The sequence below is a fragment of the Perna viridis genome, chromosome 8 (assembly GCF_037379345.1).
Source record: "Perna viridis isolate PV_CMFRI_1.1 ecotype Kerala chromosome 8, ASM3737934v1, whole genome shotgun sequence".
NCBI classification, from domain to species: domain Eukaryota; kingdom Metazoa; phylum Mollusca; class Bivalvia; order Mytilida; family Mytilidae; genus Perna; species Perna viridis.
The window spans coordinates 4222926-4245256 of NC_142452.1; the positions used below are offsets into that span (position 1 = coordinate 4222926).

The 22331-nt window shown below is 32.4% G+C and overlaps 2 protein-coding genes across 2 annotated transcripts; one reads left to right on the forward strand and one right to left on the reverse strand.

Moving 5' to 3' along the window:
* Positions 1-1024: 1024 nt before the first annotated feature.
* On the forward strand, positions 1025-3547 carry LOC148609009 (uncharacterized). The gene is made up of 5 exons (XM_088541945.1): positions 1025-1183; positions 2041-2115; positions 2305-2458; positions 3000-3111; positions 3360-3547. The coding sequence occupies exons 1-5, from the start codon at positions 1138-1140 to the stop codon at positions 3525-3527; spliced, it is 555 nt and encodes a 184-aa protein (XP_088398071.1). The 5' UTR covers positions 1025-1137; the 3' UTR covers positions 3528-3547.
* A 1482-nt stretch (positions 3548-5029) lies between these two features.
* Positions 5030-22234, reverse strand: LOC148609010 (uridine 5'-monophosphate synthase-like). Its single transcript, XM_088541001.1, has 11 exons — positions 22061-22234; positions 17348-17446; positions 15224-15385; positions 13944-14047; positions 13358-13502; positions 12041-12175; positions 10547-10680; positions 9008-9137; positions 8343-8427; positions 7083-7181; positions 5030-6402 (listed from the first exon to the last, which is right to left on the reverse strand). The coding sequence occupies exons 1-11, from the start codon at positions 22205-22207 to the stop codon at positions 6212-6214; spliced, it is 1431 nt and encodes a 476-aa protein (XP_088397127.1). The 5' UTR covers positions 22208-22234; the 3' UTR covers positions 5030-6211.
* Between the last annotated feature and the right edge of the window lie 97 nt (positions 22235-22331).

The following is a 22331-nucleotide window of genomic DNA, read 5'->3' on the forward strand; positions in this document are numbered from 1 at the left end:
GCTTTCAAATTTATGACACATTTCATCTACATCGTTAAGCTCATTCAATTTATTTTCCCAGTCTACTTCAAAAAGTCCATTAGCAAAGTTAACACGATCAGTTTGATCATACATCCACACTTCACGTTCAAAAATATCCGATACTGATTTTGAACATTCAATGAAAGTAATCGCCGCGTCGTGATCACTGATCTCTCTAGGCATACTTAAAACATCCGAGTACTTCGAGCAAAGCGAATCGCTACTAATTATTGGATCTATTAATGTTCTACTATCATTAGCTATTCGGGTGGGTTTATTAATCACATTATTTTGGTTGTAAGAGTTTATTATATCTAGAAGCTTATTATTTGAGTTACAAAATAGGTTTGAATTGAAATCACCATCTAGCACAATGTTCTCATTTAATTCGTGGGCCAACTCTATTGAGTATTGGAGATGCAACCAGTAATCATTGTAACTACCTGGTGACATATATATAGGTTGCACTTAACTGAAAGGATTGACCTAGTCCAAATTCCCTCTGACCCTGCAACCCACCTCTTGTATTTGGATATTTATAGTCCGAATTTCCTCTGACCCTGCAACTTCCTCTTTTAACCCGACATATCAATATCCAAATAAAAAAGAGGAGGGTAGCAGGGTCAGAGGAAATTCGGGCTAGGATTGACCATGCGCACGAACTTCTGCCCAGATTATTTCATCAATTGGACTTTCAAGTTCGATTGTTCTCGAAATACCTATATTTTGTTTCGAATATATTAGGATACCACCTCCTGCGTAAGACCTGTCTTTGCGAAGTGGGTTATTCTTGAAAGTATCAATTAGAATATCATAGTCTTGGATGTGTTCAACTCTGACTTAAACCAAAGCACACATTGTAATATTTAATCAGTCCTAAAATTAACTAGAAAAGAAAATGCACCGCAATTGAAAAAAAAAGTTTCCTTTTTGGAAGGTCAAAGAGATGTTTATCGCTTAATTCTATATTTGCATGATATATTACTCGAGTTACATGTATACTGAGCCAACACCAGCTTGTCGTAATCTTTTTTCTAACAACAGCGAACACACTATAGCGATAATATTGGAAACGATAACAGCAGATTTCAAACGAAACACGCTGTGGTTGCAGAGATGAGATATGTACTATGGATTTGTATTTGTTTTACATTGATCTTGGGTAATATTTATCTTTGAATAATACAAGTATATTTTTCTGTTGAATTTTCAGCATTTGCTGCGTGTTATAATAACATTTTCAACACCCTGCTTTTCTCATGTTCGGGCTTACCAATCTTATGTGCTGACCGATGATAATGATACAACAATTTTTAGTATCTACCCTGGATGACTTTTACAACAGATAATTATCAAAACATACATGTACTTGTTTGTTTGCATAAGGCACTGGGAGATTTATAATTAATAGGGAAAATTCATCCCTTAATTACTGTAGTACACAATTCAAATGCCTATCACGCCTATAGCGAATCCCAACTATGATACATACAGCATAATTTACTGGCCTCTGTGTGTCTTTTGCAAGCAAACAAGAATAGATAGATTGTTATTTATTCGCATAAGTCACCAAGGGTAGATCCTCAACGGTTAAAGGGTCATGTTATGATACAAAATAAACATCAAATTTCAGTGCAATTCAAATTATATACAAATACGTGAATGCTATACCAAATCACGAATCAATATAGTATCATGAATGATCAAATAATGTGTGAAATTAAAGCAATTTACCATCATTTTGTCTTATGGTGGATTTTTGTGTTTTGTTATAAATGTACATAAACCAGTAAGAATATATATATATTTTCCAAGTTCACCCAAACCAATTTTTCTTCGCAGCTAGGTTCGGACAATCCATACTTATGCTGGTATAAATAGTGCTTCTATCATTATTCAATTTTGAACAGTTGAATATAAAAAATGAGTTTCATCCTCTATTTCATTACTAGACAACACAACATGTATAGATCGCATTTTAATACCTTTCATAAAAACCAAATCAATATTTTTATTCAGTAAGCAATGGGTGGTGGTTTTGGAGAAGGCCAACTTACAGATTCAGATGGAGAAGAACAACTCATGCGTCAACTAGTAAGTTAAAGTATTAATATAGTAACAAATTATTGGCCATTTGTACTTTACAAAATCACGTTTTGAGTAATTTATCAAAAGAAAATTTAATAAAAGGTTAGTCCACCGCATATGTGTTTGTTGGCATTGCAGCTGGAGCAAACAATTCAAGCTGGATAATTCATTAGGTTTTATGGTATATATTTTCAGAGACAACGAAAGATTACGCATGTGACATATTAAAATTAAGAAACGAACGGAAGCTGGTATTATGGGATCGCCATGCATCTGGTGTAAATGATTTAGCAACAGCTTTACAAAATGTTGAAGACACTTGTAATGGACTGATGGCGGCCCGGTCAAGGTACACATATAATTACTTCCTGTATTTATTCAAAATGGATCAATGGATTACAGGTTAAATCAGGATAAACAACAAAAAAATGACGACAAATGGCTATTATCAACATGCAAAATATGTGAAAAAAATAATCTTCTCCATTAAAAAGTGCACAGAAGGTACCCCAAAGAGTGGAGCGGCGACTGGACCTGGGTCTAATTGTTCGCCCGATATAGAACACCAAATCTGTTCAAACTTTCGCACAATGCTTAATTGGACAACAGAAAGTCTAGGTAAATATTTTTTGAAATACTATAACGAGAATGGATATGGTTAATGTGTCAGAGGCAATCCCACCGGAAAGAAAAATGTCGGCTCAAGGCCACCCATGCGTCTTCAATGAACGACGAGGAAACCTTGTAAGTCACTTAACTATTTTCTTGTAAAAATTCAGAAATTTCTAGGTTTTTTTTTATTTAAATGAGGTATCTGTGTTTCTCTAATAATGTAAAAAAACTGACTCATATTGTTCTTTTGGAGATTATGTTAATTGGTATACTTCTAGTTACCGGTGCAGTGAATGTCAATCTAAACCAGCACCTGGTGGCCGTGTGAATATTTCCATGTCTGCCATGAAGTACATCTACAATATTGCAAGTAAAGAATACAGATTACATGTAATTATGATTTAACTAGAAACATTAATAATAATGAGCTAATTTCACTTCAAAAGACGGATTAAACCAAATAATACACTTTTTAAATCTGAGAAAATTCATTTTTTAGCTAAGTTAGTTTACTTCAACAAATATGCATGTAGTTAATTCATCTCTTCAAGGACGTTTTCTGAAGATGCTAATTGATTAAACATTACCAGTATTATGGTATACAATCAATTAAAATTTACAGTATGATGGTATTGTAGGTGAATGAAATAGCTGGTGCTTGCCACTCTTGCAACTCTAGACACTATAAAGGATTAGCAGTTGATGTACATAAATACAGCAGCATGGAAGATAACTACAAACGGGAATGCCAGAGACTTGGTGGCAAGTTTATTCCAGAGAGGAATCATTATCACTGCCAATTTTAAATAAAAGTTCTCTGAAGAAATTACCTTTTATTTCATTTTGATCTAGTCAATAAAAAAGTGTCTCAGCATCAAAACAAGGACAATTCAGAGACATCAGATTCCGAAGACACAACAAAAACAGGAAAACATGAAAGTCGAACACAAACACAATATTATTGAAGACTTTAGAATAAAACACAATTGTGTGTACCTATGAAATTAAGTATTATGTAAATGCAAAATTTTATACCGTCTCTTGTTCAATGCTCCATACCATGAAAACACCATTTCTTGTTTCTGCTGAAAAAAAATGTTTCCAATTAAAAGCCAATATGAAACTAAATTTATTGCCAAATGTGTGAGTAAATTCCTGTTAGAACATCAATGATTAAATAATTCACTCATCCAATGATCAAAGGATTCACCTCAAAAGACAGAATTTTCACAGAACTAGATGCTCCCAAGACATGAATCAACCACTTAATAAAATCAGAAATCACTTGAATGTATTGTAAGTGGAACCATAAGTTAATCACTCAAAGAGGTCCCCCTTTGCATCTGACAAACACAATGTTTCCCCAATACGTTTCAATAAAAAAATTAAGTGGGCACCTGCTGAATCTGAGTAGCACAATTTTTATCACTTATAGCAACAGCTATTGATAACAATACTACGACTTATCAAGACATCAGCACTTGTGGTTTTAGTGGAGTTGAACTTTGAAAATTTAATGGGCCTCTGTAAAGAGTTGAAAATTCCACCTATTTCAGAAAGTTGATGGTGACTTAGGACTACTTTAGTTAAATTCTCCTACAGCAATAAGGATGTCTAATTAATTTATCCCAGAGTTTAAGCTCCTTTGTTCCTAATTCAAAAGATGGATTAAATAGCAAAACTGGTATTTACCTTGAGCTCATCCTCCCAAGTCAGGGTTTTGAGTTCACCTTCGCTCCCTCAAACCCTGACTTGGGAGGATGCCTTGAGCTATTCCAGATCAACAAGATCAGAGGTCATGGTCAACTCAATGTAATATTTGTTAAGAAGTTATTTACATAAAAGGAAAATTGATGGCTCAGTGGCAGTTCCAGTAAGAGGGTTCCAGGGAGTGAAACTCTCTTTTAATTGTGTGAAATTTGTCTGAGATTTAGACAAATATGAGCAAATAATAGCCTGGATATCACCTTTTTTTTTTATAAGTTTATGGATCAGAACCACCCAACCCCTGTTTTAACATGTTTTTTTTAAAACAACACCAGATTGCTTGACTCACGTCCTCAATCCTAAATAGGTCACCATCTTGAATATCAATATCAACCCTCCCTTGAGTTGAATAGTCTTGTGTTATGTCCCCTTTTTGAGTTAAGTAAACACACAGAAATTTTCTAACTTTTAAAAGTGACATCAACAACAAAACTGACAACAATTCAATAGCAGTCATAAGAAATGCATCGACGTTTACAACTACATGCTATATTTTCAATTACATGTAAAAATAGATGGGAGTCAGAAATAAAGAAAACAATTAGGTTTTGTACTGTTTTTATTTTTATCCCAATTCTTTTCAGAGGTAGCACTTAATGTACAAAATTCTGTTTATATATAATGACATTAAATGTCTAACAATAAAATTAAAGCACACTATCAAATACCTCACAAGGGCTTCTAATCATAATGCTGTTACACATATATCATCACCATTGTAACCACATGTCAGCACCATTGTAACCACATATGAGATCATTGTTAAGCTTTATCATATGTACAAGCTTAAGAACACATGAACTTAAGTATAAGTCCATGTAGAATTCAGACAATGACTATGGTAAGGTGTAGAAAAACCCACAGAACAAATGAAGCTTTTATAGTCTATATATCCTATATTTTTATATAACGATAGCCCTTTCTGTATTACATTTTTAAGAAAACCTTACATTCATATTCCATAAAAATCAACCAAATAAAACATAATTAAGAACAGTATTCTCACTAAAGTGCCAATTTTATACACAATCTATATAGTTTTATCTAGAAAGTGCAACAGCAAAGTGACAAACAATGACTGTTATGTGGTCGGAAACTATTTATGAATAAGAAATAAAAAGTATATTCTGTGGGTTTTTGACATGCATGAATCACCTTCTGTCTGATTTTTATAAAGACTGGTACTTAAGTCATATTATTTCTCTTTACAAGCATCCATGCAGAATTATGTATGATGTTCAACTTTCATATAAATATATAGTTTCATAAAAAATTGGTGAAGGATGATTTGCACTCTCTTGCTACTAGATTGATGGACAGACAGACAGACAGAGACAATGTCAGATAGTATGTTTCCTATTTACCCAAGGCAAAAAAAGTAAAATAAATCTGGATAGCACCATAATATTTAGAACACTTGGTAAAAAGAAATGAAAATGTTTACAATACATGTATCTCTTACAAAAAAAAAGTTTTATGATACACACACCTATTTCACCAAATATCTTGCAAAATATGGACCTAATTTAAGTGATTTCAAGAGACAAATCCTAAAGTGTTGGAAATAGATGTACAGACAAACGACTAGAAATGTTCATACACTGGTTTGAGTCCTGGGAAAAAAAAAGAACAATTGCTTGTCATAAACTTAAAATTTGATAGATGTGCTAAAATGTTAACAGATAATATCTACAAGTAATCTTGTAAAAAGTTTTGAGAAAATTCAGAGTTTTAATGATTGCTCATATGCTGAATAGCCTGATTCTTTGTACTGAAAGGCAGCTGAGACTGGGTCATCTGTTGCTAGGATACCACGGCCGACTATGATTACGTCTGCTCCTTTATTTAAGATGGCTTCAGTAGGAGATGTGTATTGTTGTCCAAGTGAATCACCTCCTGAAGAAAGTTTGACACCTAAGGAAAACAGTAAGTTTAATAAAGATAAAATTTTCAGAACATGTGTGTCACATACATACATAGATATTTGGACCAAATATGTTTAGATAAGTCCATACCTTAATGAATACAATATCATCCATCTCCTTTAGAACAGATTGATTTTTTATACATAGTATATACATATACTTTATACTGTATGTGTTTGGTTCAAATATCGTCAGGAACACATGTAAGTATAAGTATGTCATGACATCAGTTATGTTTTGCAAATATTGTGAACATTTCACATCTTTGCTTGAATTCACACAACAGACTTGCTTATAATCACAATGCAGCTGTTAGCACATTATTACATAAAAGTGAAAAGAAAATTAATAACTTTTAGATGCCACATCATAATCAACAAGAAACTCTGTAAAGCTACGTATATCCCATCTCCAATAACCATGTGGTCAGGATATAAACCAAAGTTGTCAAAGCTGATGTCACATAAATATAAAATAAAATCCCACACAATAACATGTTATATAAAGCTTCTGTCAAAATATCAAGTAGCAGTGATACATAGTTGCAGAGAAAAAAAACTTATGAAAAGTTGTGGATGGATAAATGGGCAAAAACAGACACCATGATTACTATACATAAAAATGTCCTAATGAAATGTTTGCCTAACTAAATACCATAATTTCACCTACCTGGTGTCATATGGATTAAATTATAGTCCTCTACCAATCGGGACTGACAGATAAATCCAATCACAAAGTCCTTATTCTCCTCAGCCATTTTAACTGCACCTACAAAATGGTATACATACTTGTAGTCATTGGTTTATTACTTATTTAAAAAAACAATAAATTATTCCTTATGTTTGATCCTTAAAATTTCAATACATGAAAGACAACAAGGAAGTGATGTTCAATCAGGACAAAGAATTTCTGAGTCAAAGCATGTAGGTCAATGTAAACAGCAGATTTAACACCCATGATCTCCTGACCTACAAACAGGGGACATTACAAATGGTTTTCAAACCATAAAAAATCATTTATAAGGATACAATGTAGGTATGTTTTTTCAAAAGTCTTTTTTTAAATTAATTCAAGAGATAGGTGTTTTTTTTTTTTTTTTACAAAATTCAATCATGCCGGAAAAATGTCAAATACTTCAAAATAACCCCATGACTGTTATAAAGCAGCCCCATAACTGTTATAAAACAACCCATGACAGTTATAAAGCAGCCCCATGACTGTTATAAAATAACCTAATGACTGTTATAAAACAACCCCATCACTGTTATAAAGCAGCCCCATGACTGTTATAAAGTAACCTAATGACTGTTATAAAACAACCCCATCACTGTTATAAAACAACACCATCACTGTTATAAAACAACCCCATGACTGTTATAAAACAACACCATCACTGTTATAAGCAATCCCATGACTGTTATAAAATAACCCCATGACTGTTATAAAACAATACCATCACTGTTGTAAGCAATCCCATGACTGTTATAAAACAACCCCATGACTGTTATAAAACAATACCATCACTGTTGTAAGCAATCCCATGACTGTTATAAAACAATACCATCACTGTTGTTAAGCAACCCCATGACTGTTATAAAACAACCCCATGATTGTTATAAAACAACCCCATCACTATTATAAAACAACCCCACGACTGTTATAAAGCAACATCACTGTTATAAAACAACCCCATCACTGTTATAAAATTTGATTTATCTTATTGCAAGTAGTTAATTTACACTTCATGATCATAGAGGCATACATCATACTTTTGTATTAAATATATATACAGTCAAGATGTTTCAAAGAAGATACACCCACAAAGCCTCTTGGTAAAAAATTAGACAGATGAATACTATTCCATAAGAAGGCATCGTAATGACAAGGCGGTCCTCTACACTACCCTCTCATCTAATTCTATATTTGTACCTTTGGTGTAATCAGTTTTAGCCAGACTTCCTTCAGAACTCATTTCTGCAACCAGAAGACAGCCTCTATTTGGATCAGGAGCAGCCTTAAATCAACATATATCACCGAAGTAAAAGCAAAATTCAAGATACTAACAAAACTCATTGTGAAGTTAAACAAGAACAAGGGATCAAGTTCAATAATTGCATTTTGTTCTTTTTATCTTTTAACATGTACATGTACATGTTGGGCTCAGAAACAGGACAATGTTATGTATACATTAAAGCTCTCTTCCTGTGTTCATCCTCTAGTGAAACAGTAAAATATTCCTTAGGCTAGAAAACTTTAGGACTTAAGTAAGCATGTATGATCACATATTTGGATGTTAATGGATGTTTTGTCCCTTTTGAAATGCTGGAAGTTGCAAGTTGACATCAGCTTGGTTATTGGTCTGTTGTCAACAGCAACATCACTGACATCAGCTTGTTGTCAACGGTAAAATCATCAATGAAGAAAGTGATCATCTGATTATAAATCAAGCAATTTGTTTATTAATGAAGAAATCACATTCAAATTGACTTGAAATATTCACCTAGAAATTTTCGTAATGACACAAATGTGATAAAAAGAGTTGCATTGTTCCATATTGTTTTTTTGCATCAACCCTTGACCCACTTGTATCTAACCTGTTTAAGACCTTTAACTACACCATCCCCAGGTACTGGATGAGCATTGACAATATCAGCCCAGCTAGATATCCTATATATTCCACCTTCATACTGGTTCTTTACCGTCTTACCAATATCTCCAAACTTCCTTTGAACAAAAACAGGATGTCAAACAAAATATTTGGTAGACAAAGTGCTGACCACATCTAAATCTAATTTGTCAACACACTCCAACATAATGATACTCTTGTTCAGAGATGAATGTCAATATAATGTTGTAGCCATCAGCGATGGTCCAATACTTTTTATGATATACAGTTGTAATATTAAAACCCTTCCTTTATGATCATCAAAAACTGAATTCAAACAATTGACATCACACTGAACCCCCAAATAACATAACAAATTCCTCCTTTCACTTAAATCTCAATGATCCTCAATTTTACATAACACTGATCCTCCATGTGAGTCTTGACACCACAGATCCTTCACTTGATACCACACGAATCCCTTACTTGACACCACCTACCCATTACATGACACATCCCAGATTTTCAATTTTACATCACACTAATACAATGGACACCACACTGATCCTTTAGTTAACATCAAACTTAACCCTCACTTCTCCAATTTAACACTTTTTTTTAACATAAACCTAAATTCCATAGTGCTTCTCTTAAATTTGTATCATGGTTTTATGATTTAATCACTTGAAGTGATAAACTGAGATATACCATGACATTTGGACACTTAAAAAATCATATTGTAACTAACTATAGTCGGCGTCACATAAATAACATACTGTTAAAATTTGAATAAAAATATTTTCTACGACTTTATTGACACCTACCGTCGTTTAAATTGTCTTAAATGACTTGCTCATTCGTTTAGCCAAACGGCTTCTCCCTAAACATTGAATCGTTAAATTCCGGTCAGATTTTAATTCTAGGTGCCAATATTTACATTGTAAAAAGTCAGCCATGTTTACAGTGATCGGGTTTCTAGGAGATGTTGTTTACGTTTAAATGGTTTGTCCAAAAACCGAAGAACCCAGAATGCACTTCGGCGTTATTTCGGATATCTCGGATTTATTTTACGCGAACAACGTACAATACCGAGAAGTTGATCAAGCAGACAATTGTCACCGGAGTTCGACGGGAACTTACGAACTTCGTTTGTAAACAAATCGTCCCATAAAAACCAACATGGCGGATATTAGTATGGGATTTTCCCGTAAGGATTTGTTATGCATGATTTAAGCTAATAAGCGACTTGTTTTTGAGAAGCTGTTTGGCTAAACGAATGAGCAAGTCATTTAAGACAATTTAAACGACGGTTGGTGTCAATAAAGTCGTAGAAAATATTTTTATTCAAATTTTAACAGTATGTTATTTATGTGACGCCGAGTATAGAGGCTCATATTGTAACGAACTAGAGGCTCATATTTCAATCATTACGTAAATGACATACATACACATGTGTCCCTCAATATGTTTGTCAACACAGATCTTCAATATAAACACAACATAAAGCTTAAAAGGTAATGAAACATACCTGTCTTCAAATATCAAGAAGTTATGTTTGGAAGCTAGATCCCTAAGTGAGACTGTGAACTGTGGTGAGAAATCATCTATTATGTCTACATGTGTCTTCACAATACATACATATGGTCCTAGTCTGTCCACTGTCTGAAATATAAATAATCATTTCTCAAGTAATGACAGACAGACAACATTGTATTACTTCTAAATCAATGAAATTGCACCTATAGTAATATTTATACATAAGAAATTGAACATTTACATTAGTATAGACATTATGGAAACCTAAAATCCCCTTTGGGAAAGTCTCCAGCAAGGGTCTCATAAGTGATGTCTGACAGCTAGTAGAAAATGTCCAAGTTGAAATTAAAATTTACAACAATATATTAAAGTTCAATAAAAAATCCAGGGAGTAAAATCAAAGGTATTGTGACCTACTCATGGTTGAAAAGCAATCTGAAAATTTCAATAACTATAGTTACCACTCATTAGTTTTAGAATATGATAACACCTTATTTTTTCACCAGAATTCAGTTTAGTATTATTCTAATACCAAACAGAAGGCTCCAAGGAGCCTGAATCACTCACCTCACTCATTTTTCGCATTTCAAGGGCAATAATTCTAACGAGTCATCTGACAACTTTGACCTAATAAAAGCCTTTAGTAGGCCTTATCATAAAGATCGTTTATTTAATTGAAAGTTTTTTTTTCTATATATTATAGTTTTCAACATATTGGCTGAAAACTTAAAAAAATTTAATTTTTCGCCTTTCAAGGGCATTAACACTAACAAGAAGTTGTCCTACATATTTAACCAAATTTAGACCTTTTTAGGTCTAATGATAAGGAACATTTTACCATGGAAAGTTTTTTCTTTCTATTTTAGTTTTCAAGATATTAACTGAAAACTGCAAAAATCATTATTTTTTGCTTCTCAAGGCAAATAACTCTAATAAAGAGTCTCCGAACTTGGACCCAATGGAGACTTTAGTAGTGCTCTTCAAGATGAAGAAGAGAGGCAACTTTTTTAAAAATCTCTTACAGTTTTTGAGACATATGTAGTGACTTGACCCCATGCAACAACGCCATGTTTTACACTTGATTTATATAATCGATAAAATAAATACACTACAGATACTGGTGACCTAGTTTGGTAATAATCCTCTGAGTGGTTTTAGAAAAGAAGATTATTAAAGAAAATTAACAATGGACACCAAATTACAAGGGCAATGGATGCCATGTAAAGCAAACAATGTTTGGGGATAAAAAAAACAACTGAAAATGGCCATAAAAAGAAAGTGTAAATAATCTGATCAAATTTACATGTAAATTCAATATTCAATATGTTTTTTATGACACTCAATAATTTTACAAAATTTGAAAATGATCCTTTAATATTTTCTGAAGGTATGATCTGGAAACCTTGGTGAGACAGACACAGACCTGCATCTTTTCTCTGAAGGTATCATATAATACCTGACAACTTTGTGTAAGGGTTATACAAACCTGTAATATCTGTTGTGAATTCTGTAGATCTACAGACAGAGCTAAGTTAGTTTTCTTCTGGTCCATAATATTGTACAACCTTCTAACAAGGGGATGGGTACATGAAGCTGCCCTCTCTCCATATGACAGCACCTTCTGAAAAAAAAAAAAGAAAAAAATAATTAAATGCACATATGTCCATTGTCACAGAGGACAAGCAAAGGCACAATATTAAGTTTGCATGAAATCATGATTTTTTAACCAAATCTACCCCAAAAATGTCCTTGCCTCACTTTACCTGGTGTTTATATCCATTGCTCCATCCCTAACATAAAGTCCTTGAACTGTCTCTCAGCACATTTAATCAAAATAAAATAATTGTAAGTAGAATCACACAAAAATACCCTTGCTTGAACTTCAAAGTCTAATTATCCAATTCTCATGCCAAATGATCTCACAATACATCCATTATTAATATCATACGCCAAGTAGAACTAAACATCCTTGTGTATCAGCATAATCCAAGGTTGATGAGGTTAACACTTATAAGATGGATATAGTTTACCTTTTCCTTAAAGTTTGCTTTATGTGGGTTTAAAATGGGATCAGGACACCCCCCCCCCACACCCCCAATGAGAAATTATTTAATCAATTATGAATAATATTTGTATTAGTACTGAAAGTGTAAAATTTGAAATTAAATTCTAAATTGTTAACATTTTAACTTTTTGTTAATAATAATAATAAAAATGATAACAGTTGTCAAATATACACTCTGTAATAAGGAAATATATCTAAAAACAGTCATTTTGTTTTCTTTTTAAAAAGTGTATCACTGGCAGCTTTTCTTATTTCATTGATGAAATTTCCAATGATTCTGGTAATAAGGAATACAATATCAAATATAAAATGAGTAAACCCTTGAAAAAAAATATACACAGAAACTGAACCCTTTTAATTCAAACAAAAACTTGCTAAATACACTAAACAGAATTACACAAAAAAGACGAACACAAATAAAATGCAATACCAATATAAAAGAAACAGTCACAACAAAAGAAAATTTAAAAAAATAAAAATTCACAAAAAAACAAACAAAACAAAAACAAAAAAGACAAAAATAAATAATTATTTTTACATTAACATTATGCTTTTAAGATAGGGGCTTTTGTCTGGGGGGAGGGGGAGGCTTTTATCCAGGGGACTTTTGTCTTGGGGGCTTATGTCCTAGACCTGTATAGAAGTTAAATACTATAACCATACACAAATTTCTGAAATGCTATATATAATGTTGAAGATTGTTATGGTTACAATATCTGTATTTAGTGTTGTGACTACCTTTTGTGGTTTATGTGATGTTCCATTCACACTGGATTGGTCAAACCTATTCTGTTTGATGAAATCTTTGGTTCGTAGAACTGTATCCTGGTCCAGTTTCCCTGCTTTACTGAGGACATCTAGAACCTGGCTTAATGTACAAACACTGAAAAAAAAATGATGCTGGAAAGCATTGATTATTGAAAAAATCAACAGAGCAAGATGAATTACCAATAACAAACACTATTCTGCAACCAGCAACGGAATCAAAGATCAAATATAATTCCCTGGAAATTAATCATAACACAGACAATCATGTGAAGGTAGTTCATCAAGCAAAATCTGATACTTAAAACGTTTAAATATTGAAAGCAGATTAAATAATTTCCAGAAGAAATAATTACATTAGTTTCAGTCTGGTTATTCTATGTGGTGCTAACACTCAAAACTGGAATACTGAACAACCACGTGAATCATTCACTACCATTACAAATCAGTCAGCATGTATTTTAACCCATATCTACAGACATTAATGCCCTTCTTTAAAAATTGTCAGGCTCCTTGTTGGAGATCTAATAATCAATGATCCATGTATAATATCCCCTACCTATGAACATTAATGCCCTTCCTCTTCAAACTTTCTATGGCTCCTTGTTCCCTATCTAGTAACACTATAGCATCAGTGACTTTTATATTCACATCTTCTAATGTCTGAAACAATTCATTACTAAATTTATTTATTTCCAAACTTTTATAATATGTTATACAAGTAGGCATCGCCTCTATTAGCACAAGAACCATGAGGTTCAACATTCTTGGATTCTCATTTTTACACTTACAAATGGCTCTAGGTATATCCTTTTACCTTTAGCCTGATACATGATTTGTACAAATTCTAACATATAATAAGAATGGCAGAAACACATTTCACAGAACCTGCGACATAAACACAGCTTTCTACAAATTCCAAAAATATTTAACACAAACATGAAGACAGCATTAATCTATAGAAATTATCTTAATCATTCCAAACACTGTCAAGGCTTACTGAATAACAAGCAGACTACGAGGCTGCAGTTACAAACAACACTTTATCATAATAGAAGAAAAACATATATCTCTTCCCCACCCTAGTGAAACATCAAAAAACTAATTAGCAGACTATAATAATTAAAGTACCCTATACATGTAACTAAAGAAAACAGTCCTTAATGCCTAAAATTTATGAATTAGAAATAATTTATGAGGTACTTCCCTGGAAAAGTACCAGCAACAGTTGATATTTTTAATTTGTATCTTCTACAAAATTTAAACGATGAAAAATTCACTCGATAACACAAGCACAACTGCATAAAGCATCCGTACTCTTACTACCTACAAAGTGTCATGAAGTTTTGTTTGTGTTGTGTAGACAAGCTATTTTACAAGTTCAAAACGTAATTACTCTCGTGAACTTCAGGCAATTCAAATTGGCCATAAAATATGTGCAACTACATATCATGTCTAAACATACCACCTAGCAAGTTTCAGTATTGTTTGTAAAATTCTGTTCAAAGGGACAAACAACTACAAAACTCAGGCAATAAACATTTCGCAGTAATTTACACAACCTTACTACCTACCAAGTTTAATGAAATTCAGATAAGTTGTTTTAGTGAAGTTGCATTGACATACTGTGTGACAAATGGAAGGTATGATGGATAGAAACAAAGTTAGGGCAGACATAATACAAAGACTTTAACACATGTGTAATTACCCTCATGTACACATCTGTTTGGTTTATATACTTATATTCTTAGTCTAAAAAGTATTTAACTTACAACTCAATTTCAATGTTAAAAAAAACTGTGCAGATGTATGGACAAAGTGTTATAATACCATACCAACCTTAACAGTTTCTAAGACTGATGTACCACTAGTAACAACATCTTCTATAACAAGGCATCTATCATGAGGTTTAAAGTCACCCTCTATTATCTTTTTAGTACCATAGTCTTTAGCTTCCTTCCGTCTGATCAACATAGGGCAATTGTGTTGAACAGAAATAACCTATGCAGTTATACAAAAGTGAGTGAAACATTTCATTTACTAATTCTATAATTTCAATCATTGACAATATTTTTTTCTTAGTGCTGTCTTTTCCAAATTAATGTATATGATAGCTCTGTTAATAACTATTGAAGAAAAGTACAAATCAATAGTCACAGTCATTATACAAATCAGACAGAAGGTGATTCATGCATGTCAAAAACCAACCAAATTCACTTTAATTCATATTCAGAATCATCTATAGACCAAGTATATAACCAGTCTTAGTTTTTCATTTGGGTCTTGCGCTTTTGAGATAAAATTTATAAAGATTTTACATGAAATTAGCACTTTGCAAGAGTTATTGTTCTTGATTTGGTTGGTTTTAGTGGTAGGTTTAAGTGTTGTTATCTCAAAAGGACAGATCTAAATACAGAGACCTTGTCACAAAAAATTAAAGCATATGAAGACCAAAGAAGCAGCATTTGTTCTGTGGGTTTTTCTACACCATGAATCACCTTACCATAGGCAGTGTCTGAATTTTATATGGACTGGTAGATAACTAATGTTCCAATGGTAAGGTTTCTTGTTTATTATGAACACATTGTAAGTAGGTAACTACTGTTCCAATGGTCAGGTTTCTTGTTTACAATGAACACAGTTTAAGGAGATAACTATTGTTCCAATGGTCAGGTTTCTTGTTTACTATGAACACGTTGTAAGTAAATAACTACTGTTCCAATGGTTAGGTTTCTTGTTTACTATGAACATGGTTCAAGTAGACAACTACTGTTCCAATGGTCAGGTTCCTTGTTTACCATGAACACATTTTAAGTAGATAACTACTGTTCCAATGGTCAGGTTTCTTGTTTACAGTGAACATGGTTTAAGTAGATAACTACTGTTCCAATGGTCAGGTTTCTTGTTTACTATGAACACGTTGTAAGTAGATAACTACTGTTCCAATGGTCAGGTTTCTTGTTTATTATGAACACGTTGTAAGTCGATAACTACTGTTCCAATGGTCAGGTTTCTTATTTACAATGAACACCATTTAAGTAGATAACAACTGTTCCAATGGTCAGGTTCCTTGTTTACTATGAACACATTGTAAGTAGATAACAACTGTTCCAATGGTCAGGTTCCTTGTTTACTATGAACATGTTGTAAGTAGATAACTACTGTTCCAATGGTCAGATTTCTTGTTTATTATGAACACGTTGTAAATCGATAACTACTGTTCCAATGGTCAGGTTTCTTGTTTACAATGAACACCATTTAAGTAGATAACTACTGTTCCAATGGTCAGTTTCCTTGTTTACTATGAACACATTGTAAGTAGATAACAACTGTTCCAATGGTCAGGTTTCTTGTTTACTATGAACACATTGTAAGTAGATAACTACTGTTCCAATGGTTAGGTTTCTTGTTTACTATGAACATGGTTCAAGTAGATAACTACTATTCCAATGGTCAGGTTTCTTGTTTACTATGAACACGGTTCAAGTAGATAATTACTGTTCCAATGGTCAGGTTTCTTGTTTACAATGAACACGGTTTAAGTAGATAACTACTGTTCCAATGGTCAGGTTTCTTGTTTATTATGAACACGTTGTAAGTCGATAACTACTGTTCCAATGGTCAGGTTCCTTGTTTATATTATCAACATTTAAATTTTTAGTGTTTAACATCCTGTATAATTGAATGTAAGCCTAACAAAGCAATCAAGTTATTAATGTCACCAAAGTTTGAATAAATATGATCAAGTGCACTTTTATATATGTATTTCTTTACTTTAATGACTTACTGTTGCTATGGCCAGAGTTATTTACTTTAGTGACTTCCTGTTGCTATTGCCAGACCTGTTTATTTTAGTTACTTATTATTGCTATGGGCAAAGCTGTTTATTTTAGTGATTTACTGTTGCTAAAGACAGAGCTGTTTATTTAGTGACTTACTGTTTTTTTTATTTTAGTAACTTACTGTCGCTATTGGTAGAGCTGTATATGGTACTCCACATAACAACTGAAAGTCACATTTTTCTTCTTGTATACATGTCCACATTAAATCTGCCACAGTTTTCTGAAATTAAACAAAAAATAATAATATGTTACTGTATATGTATATAGTGATAATCTTTGTTTAGTGAAATGCTGATCCTTTAAAGAGGACTAAACCTGTCTTGATCAATACCAGTAACTCATTCACAATGTATGGTAAAGGCCTATTACATATGTACAACAATAAATGAATATTACAATAAAGACATGACAGACAATTTTGTATTTTTCAACCAATACCTACATTGTATTTCTGTCAATTTACATGACATATCTATTGGAGGCTAATATCTCTAGTTTTAAAGCCATTCAATATATTAAAATGTGAAGGATGTTCTCAAAATAATCACTGATTTGTTATTAAAATTGCATTTTTTAGATAAGGAACTTAATTTCATAATATATAGAGAATGGATATGGTGAGTATATCAAAAAGACAAATCCATAAAGCCAGGGATAAATTTCATAATTCATAAGGCCTGGGATCAATTTATTTTCACGTGTAATATTCATTAAATTTTGCCTTTTTTTGTTCATAATGAGTACAATGAAACAAGAAATGTTCTTTATTTTCACTTTGCCCAGAGTTACATACAGTACATAATCATTCTATGCATTCATTTTTCTGACATTAGAAAATGGGAACTTGTCTGCATGTCTAAAATAGCAGAGCTTTATGCAATGTTAACAACAATATCTACATGTAACAAACATTTGTGTAAATTTGTATGACGGTCTTAGTCCCAACTAATATTCATTGATTTTTCATATCATACCCATTATCAACTGTAAGTCATGATATCAGCATGAGAGCCCCATGGCAAGAGAAACAGTTTTGACCATGGGCTGATAATGGGAATGATATGGAATAAGAAGCTCCCAGGAGCCTGAATCGCTCACCTGGTTAAATTTTTGCCTTTCAAGGGCAATAACTTTAACAAGGAGTTGTCCAACAATTTTGAATCCATGAAGACTTGGGTCATTTCATCAACTGAAAGTTTCATTCTATCTAATATAATTTTCAAGATATTGGCTGAAAACTGTAAAAAAAAAAGGTCATTTTTCACCTCTCAAGGGCAATAACTCTTACATGGAGTCAACTAACAACTCTGATCCCTGGAAACATTTGTTGGCCTTATAATAAGAATCATTTCAGCAACTGAAAGTTTCATTCTATCTAATATAGTTTTCAAGATATTGGCTGAAAACTGTAAAAAAGTCATTTTTCACCTCTCAAGGACAATAACTCTTACATGGAGTCAACTGACAACTTTGATCACTGGGGACTTTTGTAGACCATAAAATAAGGATCATTCCTGCAATTGAATATTGGCTCAACTTTACGGTTTTGGAGATAGATGCAAAAAACTACTGTCTGACCCCTATATTCTATTTTTAGTAACAGCGTCCATGTTTTAACCGATCATTAATCAAAAAAGTCATCTTGCTAAGGGTATCCTAAACAACAAAAATACCAACTTTCATTGAATTCTGTTTAGTAGTTCCTGAGCAGAAGATTTTTTTTACAGTAATAACATCAAAAACTGTAAAAAAAAAAAACATCCAAAAAAGGCAATAACTCCAACAAGAGTCAATATATTTTCTCCAAAATTTGACCAAAGATAGATCTCATCAAGCTGAATACTTTTACCTCATTAAAATTTGGTTAAACCTAACAGTTTTAGAGATATATGCAAAAATCTGCTGTCTGACCCCTATGTTCTATTTTCAGTAAGTGGCCATGTTTTATAACCAATCAAAAATCAGAACGGTCATTTTGTGCAGTATATCCTAAAAACAAAAATAACAACTTTCCTTGAATTCTGTAAAGTAGTTTCTGAGGAGCAGATTTTTGTAATTAAAAACATCAAAAATAACAAAAAATGTCCATAAAGGGCAATATCTCCAACATGAGTCAACAGATTTTCATCAAAATTTGACCACAGATAGATCTCATCATGCTGAACACTTTTACCCCCACATCAGAATTTGGTTAACCAGTTTTGGAGATATGCAAAAATCTGCTAAGAAAGTTAAAAGAAATAGGTACTAAATGGGTTGGTTCACTTTTCAAGATATTCGGCCCAACTATTTCTTGAAAATTCAAAATTCCCCAAACAGTAATATTTGTTGCTTATAAAAAACTTTGAATATCGTCTTTCAACAAAATGATATTGTAGAAAAAGTTCTCTGTCACTTCAGTGAAAAAAATAGCTATGTCTTATCGATGGTATGATTGTTTTTTCCCCGATTTCCCTACTTCAAACGAAAAATGTAGTATCAGCGCAGCTGTCAAACATCTTTGTATTTTTATGATAAAATCGTCGCTTATATATCTACATCCACCTTCAATATCTAAGAGTTCGAGAAATGCGCTCTATTAAAATTTTTATGTTGTTTAACTTTTGAGAAGCGTGTTTTGTTTATGCAAATCTGAACATTCCGTTCGGACCGCGTTTTCGTTGTTTATTTTGCCATGGAAACCGAAGCGACATCATTGTGCCAGATTACAAACTTGACAATGTTGATATTTATGATTTCATTAAAACCGCTTACAGATCATGTACAGAAATATAATATGTAATCCTTATTAGAAATGTAAGTATACCGTCTGTCCATAAACCTCACTTACTCTTATTCCGTCTATAAAGTAGTAAACCGAATAGGTGAAATATGTTTGGAAGCGGCAGCAGACGACCACATCGATTGTAAAGTCAGACATCAAAACTGGCCAAAGTTACTATACATTTAGTATGTTTTAATTCATATACGATGAAAAATAAATACAGCAAGTTGTTGGCAGTGGCAGCAAAATTCAAGAATGAGAAAAAACATATTTTACTGTCGGATCTCGAATTATCTTCCCGGCTTGATTTTGATAATTTAACATTTCTGTACAAACTTCTCCTTATGCAAATGTATAACAAGCACAAGCTAGTGCAAATACTTATGGATACATTACTACATATCTTATGTTATTCTAAACACTCAAATCTATGGCAAGCCAAAGTGGACAAAAATGCCTATTTATAAATATTTATAAATAATTATAAAAATTTGTAATTCAATTTATTAATATTTATAATTCATTTATAAATATTTATAATGGTGATGTTATTTATAAATATTTATAATTCAATTTCTAAATTTTAATCCTTGGGCAAAGTAAAATGTACAGCAGTTTGGCTACACATTCTTATTTTCCTTATGATGACAAGCCCTGTAAATTTGTCGAAAGTATCAATTGTGACAGCACTAAATGGAAAATAAAAATTTATGCAAATTTTTTACTGCAGCATTATACCCTGGGTGACATAAAAAAAAGATTTTGAAGGTATTTTTCAATGGAGTAAATGTACATCAACAAATATAGATCAGCATTATTTTTTCTTAATTTAACATGGCATGCCTTATTTATATTTATTCAAATTTGTAGATATATTATTTGGCAAACACCTCCCATTTTTTATAAGTTGTCTTATAGAATATATAGGATATCTTATAAACTTTATGAGATATCTTAATAAGGAGTTAACATATATTATACATTGCATTATATATCTTATAAAATATACATGTATAAGTTATCTTATATACTTTATAAATTATCTTATGAAATTTGTTTACATAATTTCTTATATAGTTTATATGTTTAACTTTTAAAGTTACAAGATATCTTATATATTAAATAACATATCTCATTTAAACAAATTTATAAGCACTATTCTGTCATTTTATATTTCAGATCAGATGGGTAGTTGAATAAGCCAATGCCAGGATTAAGAACTTCAAATACCTTGATCATGTTATTCCAACCAGCTAGGTTCCATTTATTGAAGACTATGTCAAAATTTTTTGTGCAATTTCAAATAAGTATTTTCCACCACTGAACAGTCCATTGAATACAGAGCAGGATGCAGAACTACATGTAGCTCAAGACATGCTCCAAAGAGCTTCTAAGGTAATATTTTGATAAATGTTGGTGGATTTTCTGATTTTATATCAAGTTACATTATATTTGAAACCGATAAAAGGACACATAATTCGAAAAATTCATTTTGTGTGTTGAAAATTGGCACCTCATTTATGTCACAAGTGCTTCTGACCGTCGAGTAACAGTATGACCAGCAATGGTCACAATTCATTTTGCATTATATACCATTCTACTACAAAGTCTCACACAAAGTTATAAGGAAAGCCAATACCAAAGATGAATAAAATGGCAAAATATGGCATTTTAATGACAAAATATGTGATTTTCCTATGAAAGATTCAATCAGTTGCCATGGAAATACAGAATTGATATTCAGACATTTAAATATTTTTCAATACCTATCCATCTGTAATGCTTTTGTCAAAAACTGAGCTTTGCCAAATTTGGTACTTAGTGAACCAACCCCTTTCATTGACATTATACGTAACTTTATATGCAAGGTGGTGAAATCAAAGCCCGACAAACGCGAGGAAGTGTTCAGTAGGTAAATTTCTATGAATATCCGACATGTGCGATTTGCCTTTGCACATCACTTTCGAAAACCCATGACTATCGAGAACAGATGAATGCACGATACACGTGTACATCATCTACATGTACATTTTTGTAACTTCACTACAGCCTAAGCCCCCGTTTATTTACCATTAATGACGGATAAGACACTATGACACGAAGATCAAAATATACTGGTGATTGAATTCCGCTTTTAAGTTTGAAATCTCCAAACTTAACAGCCTCATTCTTGTGCAATTCTAAAATTAGTTGGTCCAACATCTCCTCTCCCGCCATCACAACCCTAAAGCTAAGAAGACTCTAGAGAATTTCCGGTTCCATTAAGCAAATGACCGAAAAAAATTATCAAAATAAAGACAGACGCGTAATTATTTTTGTTCAGTTTGTATTTGATTTTTTG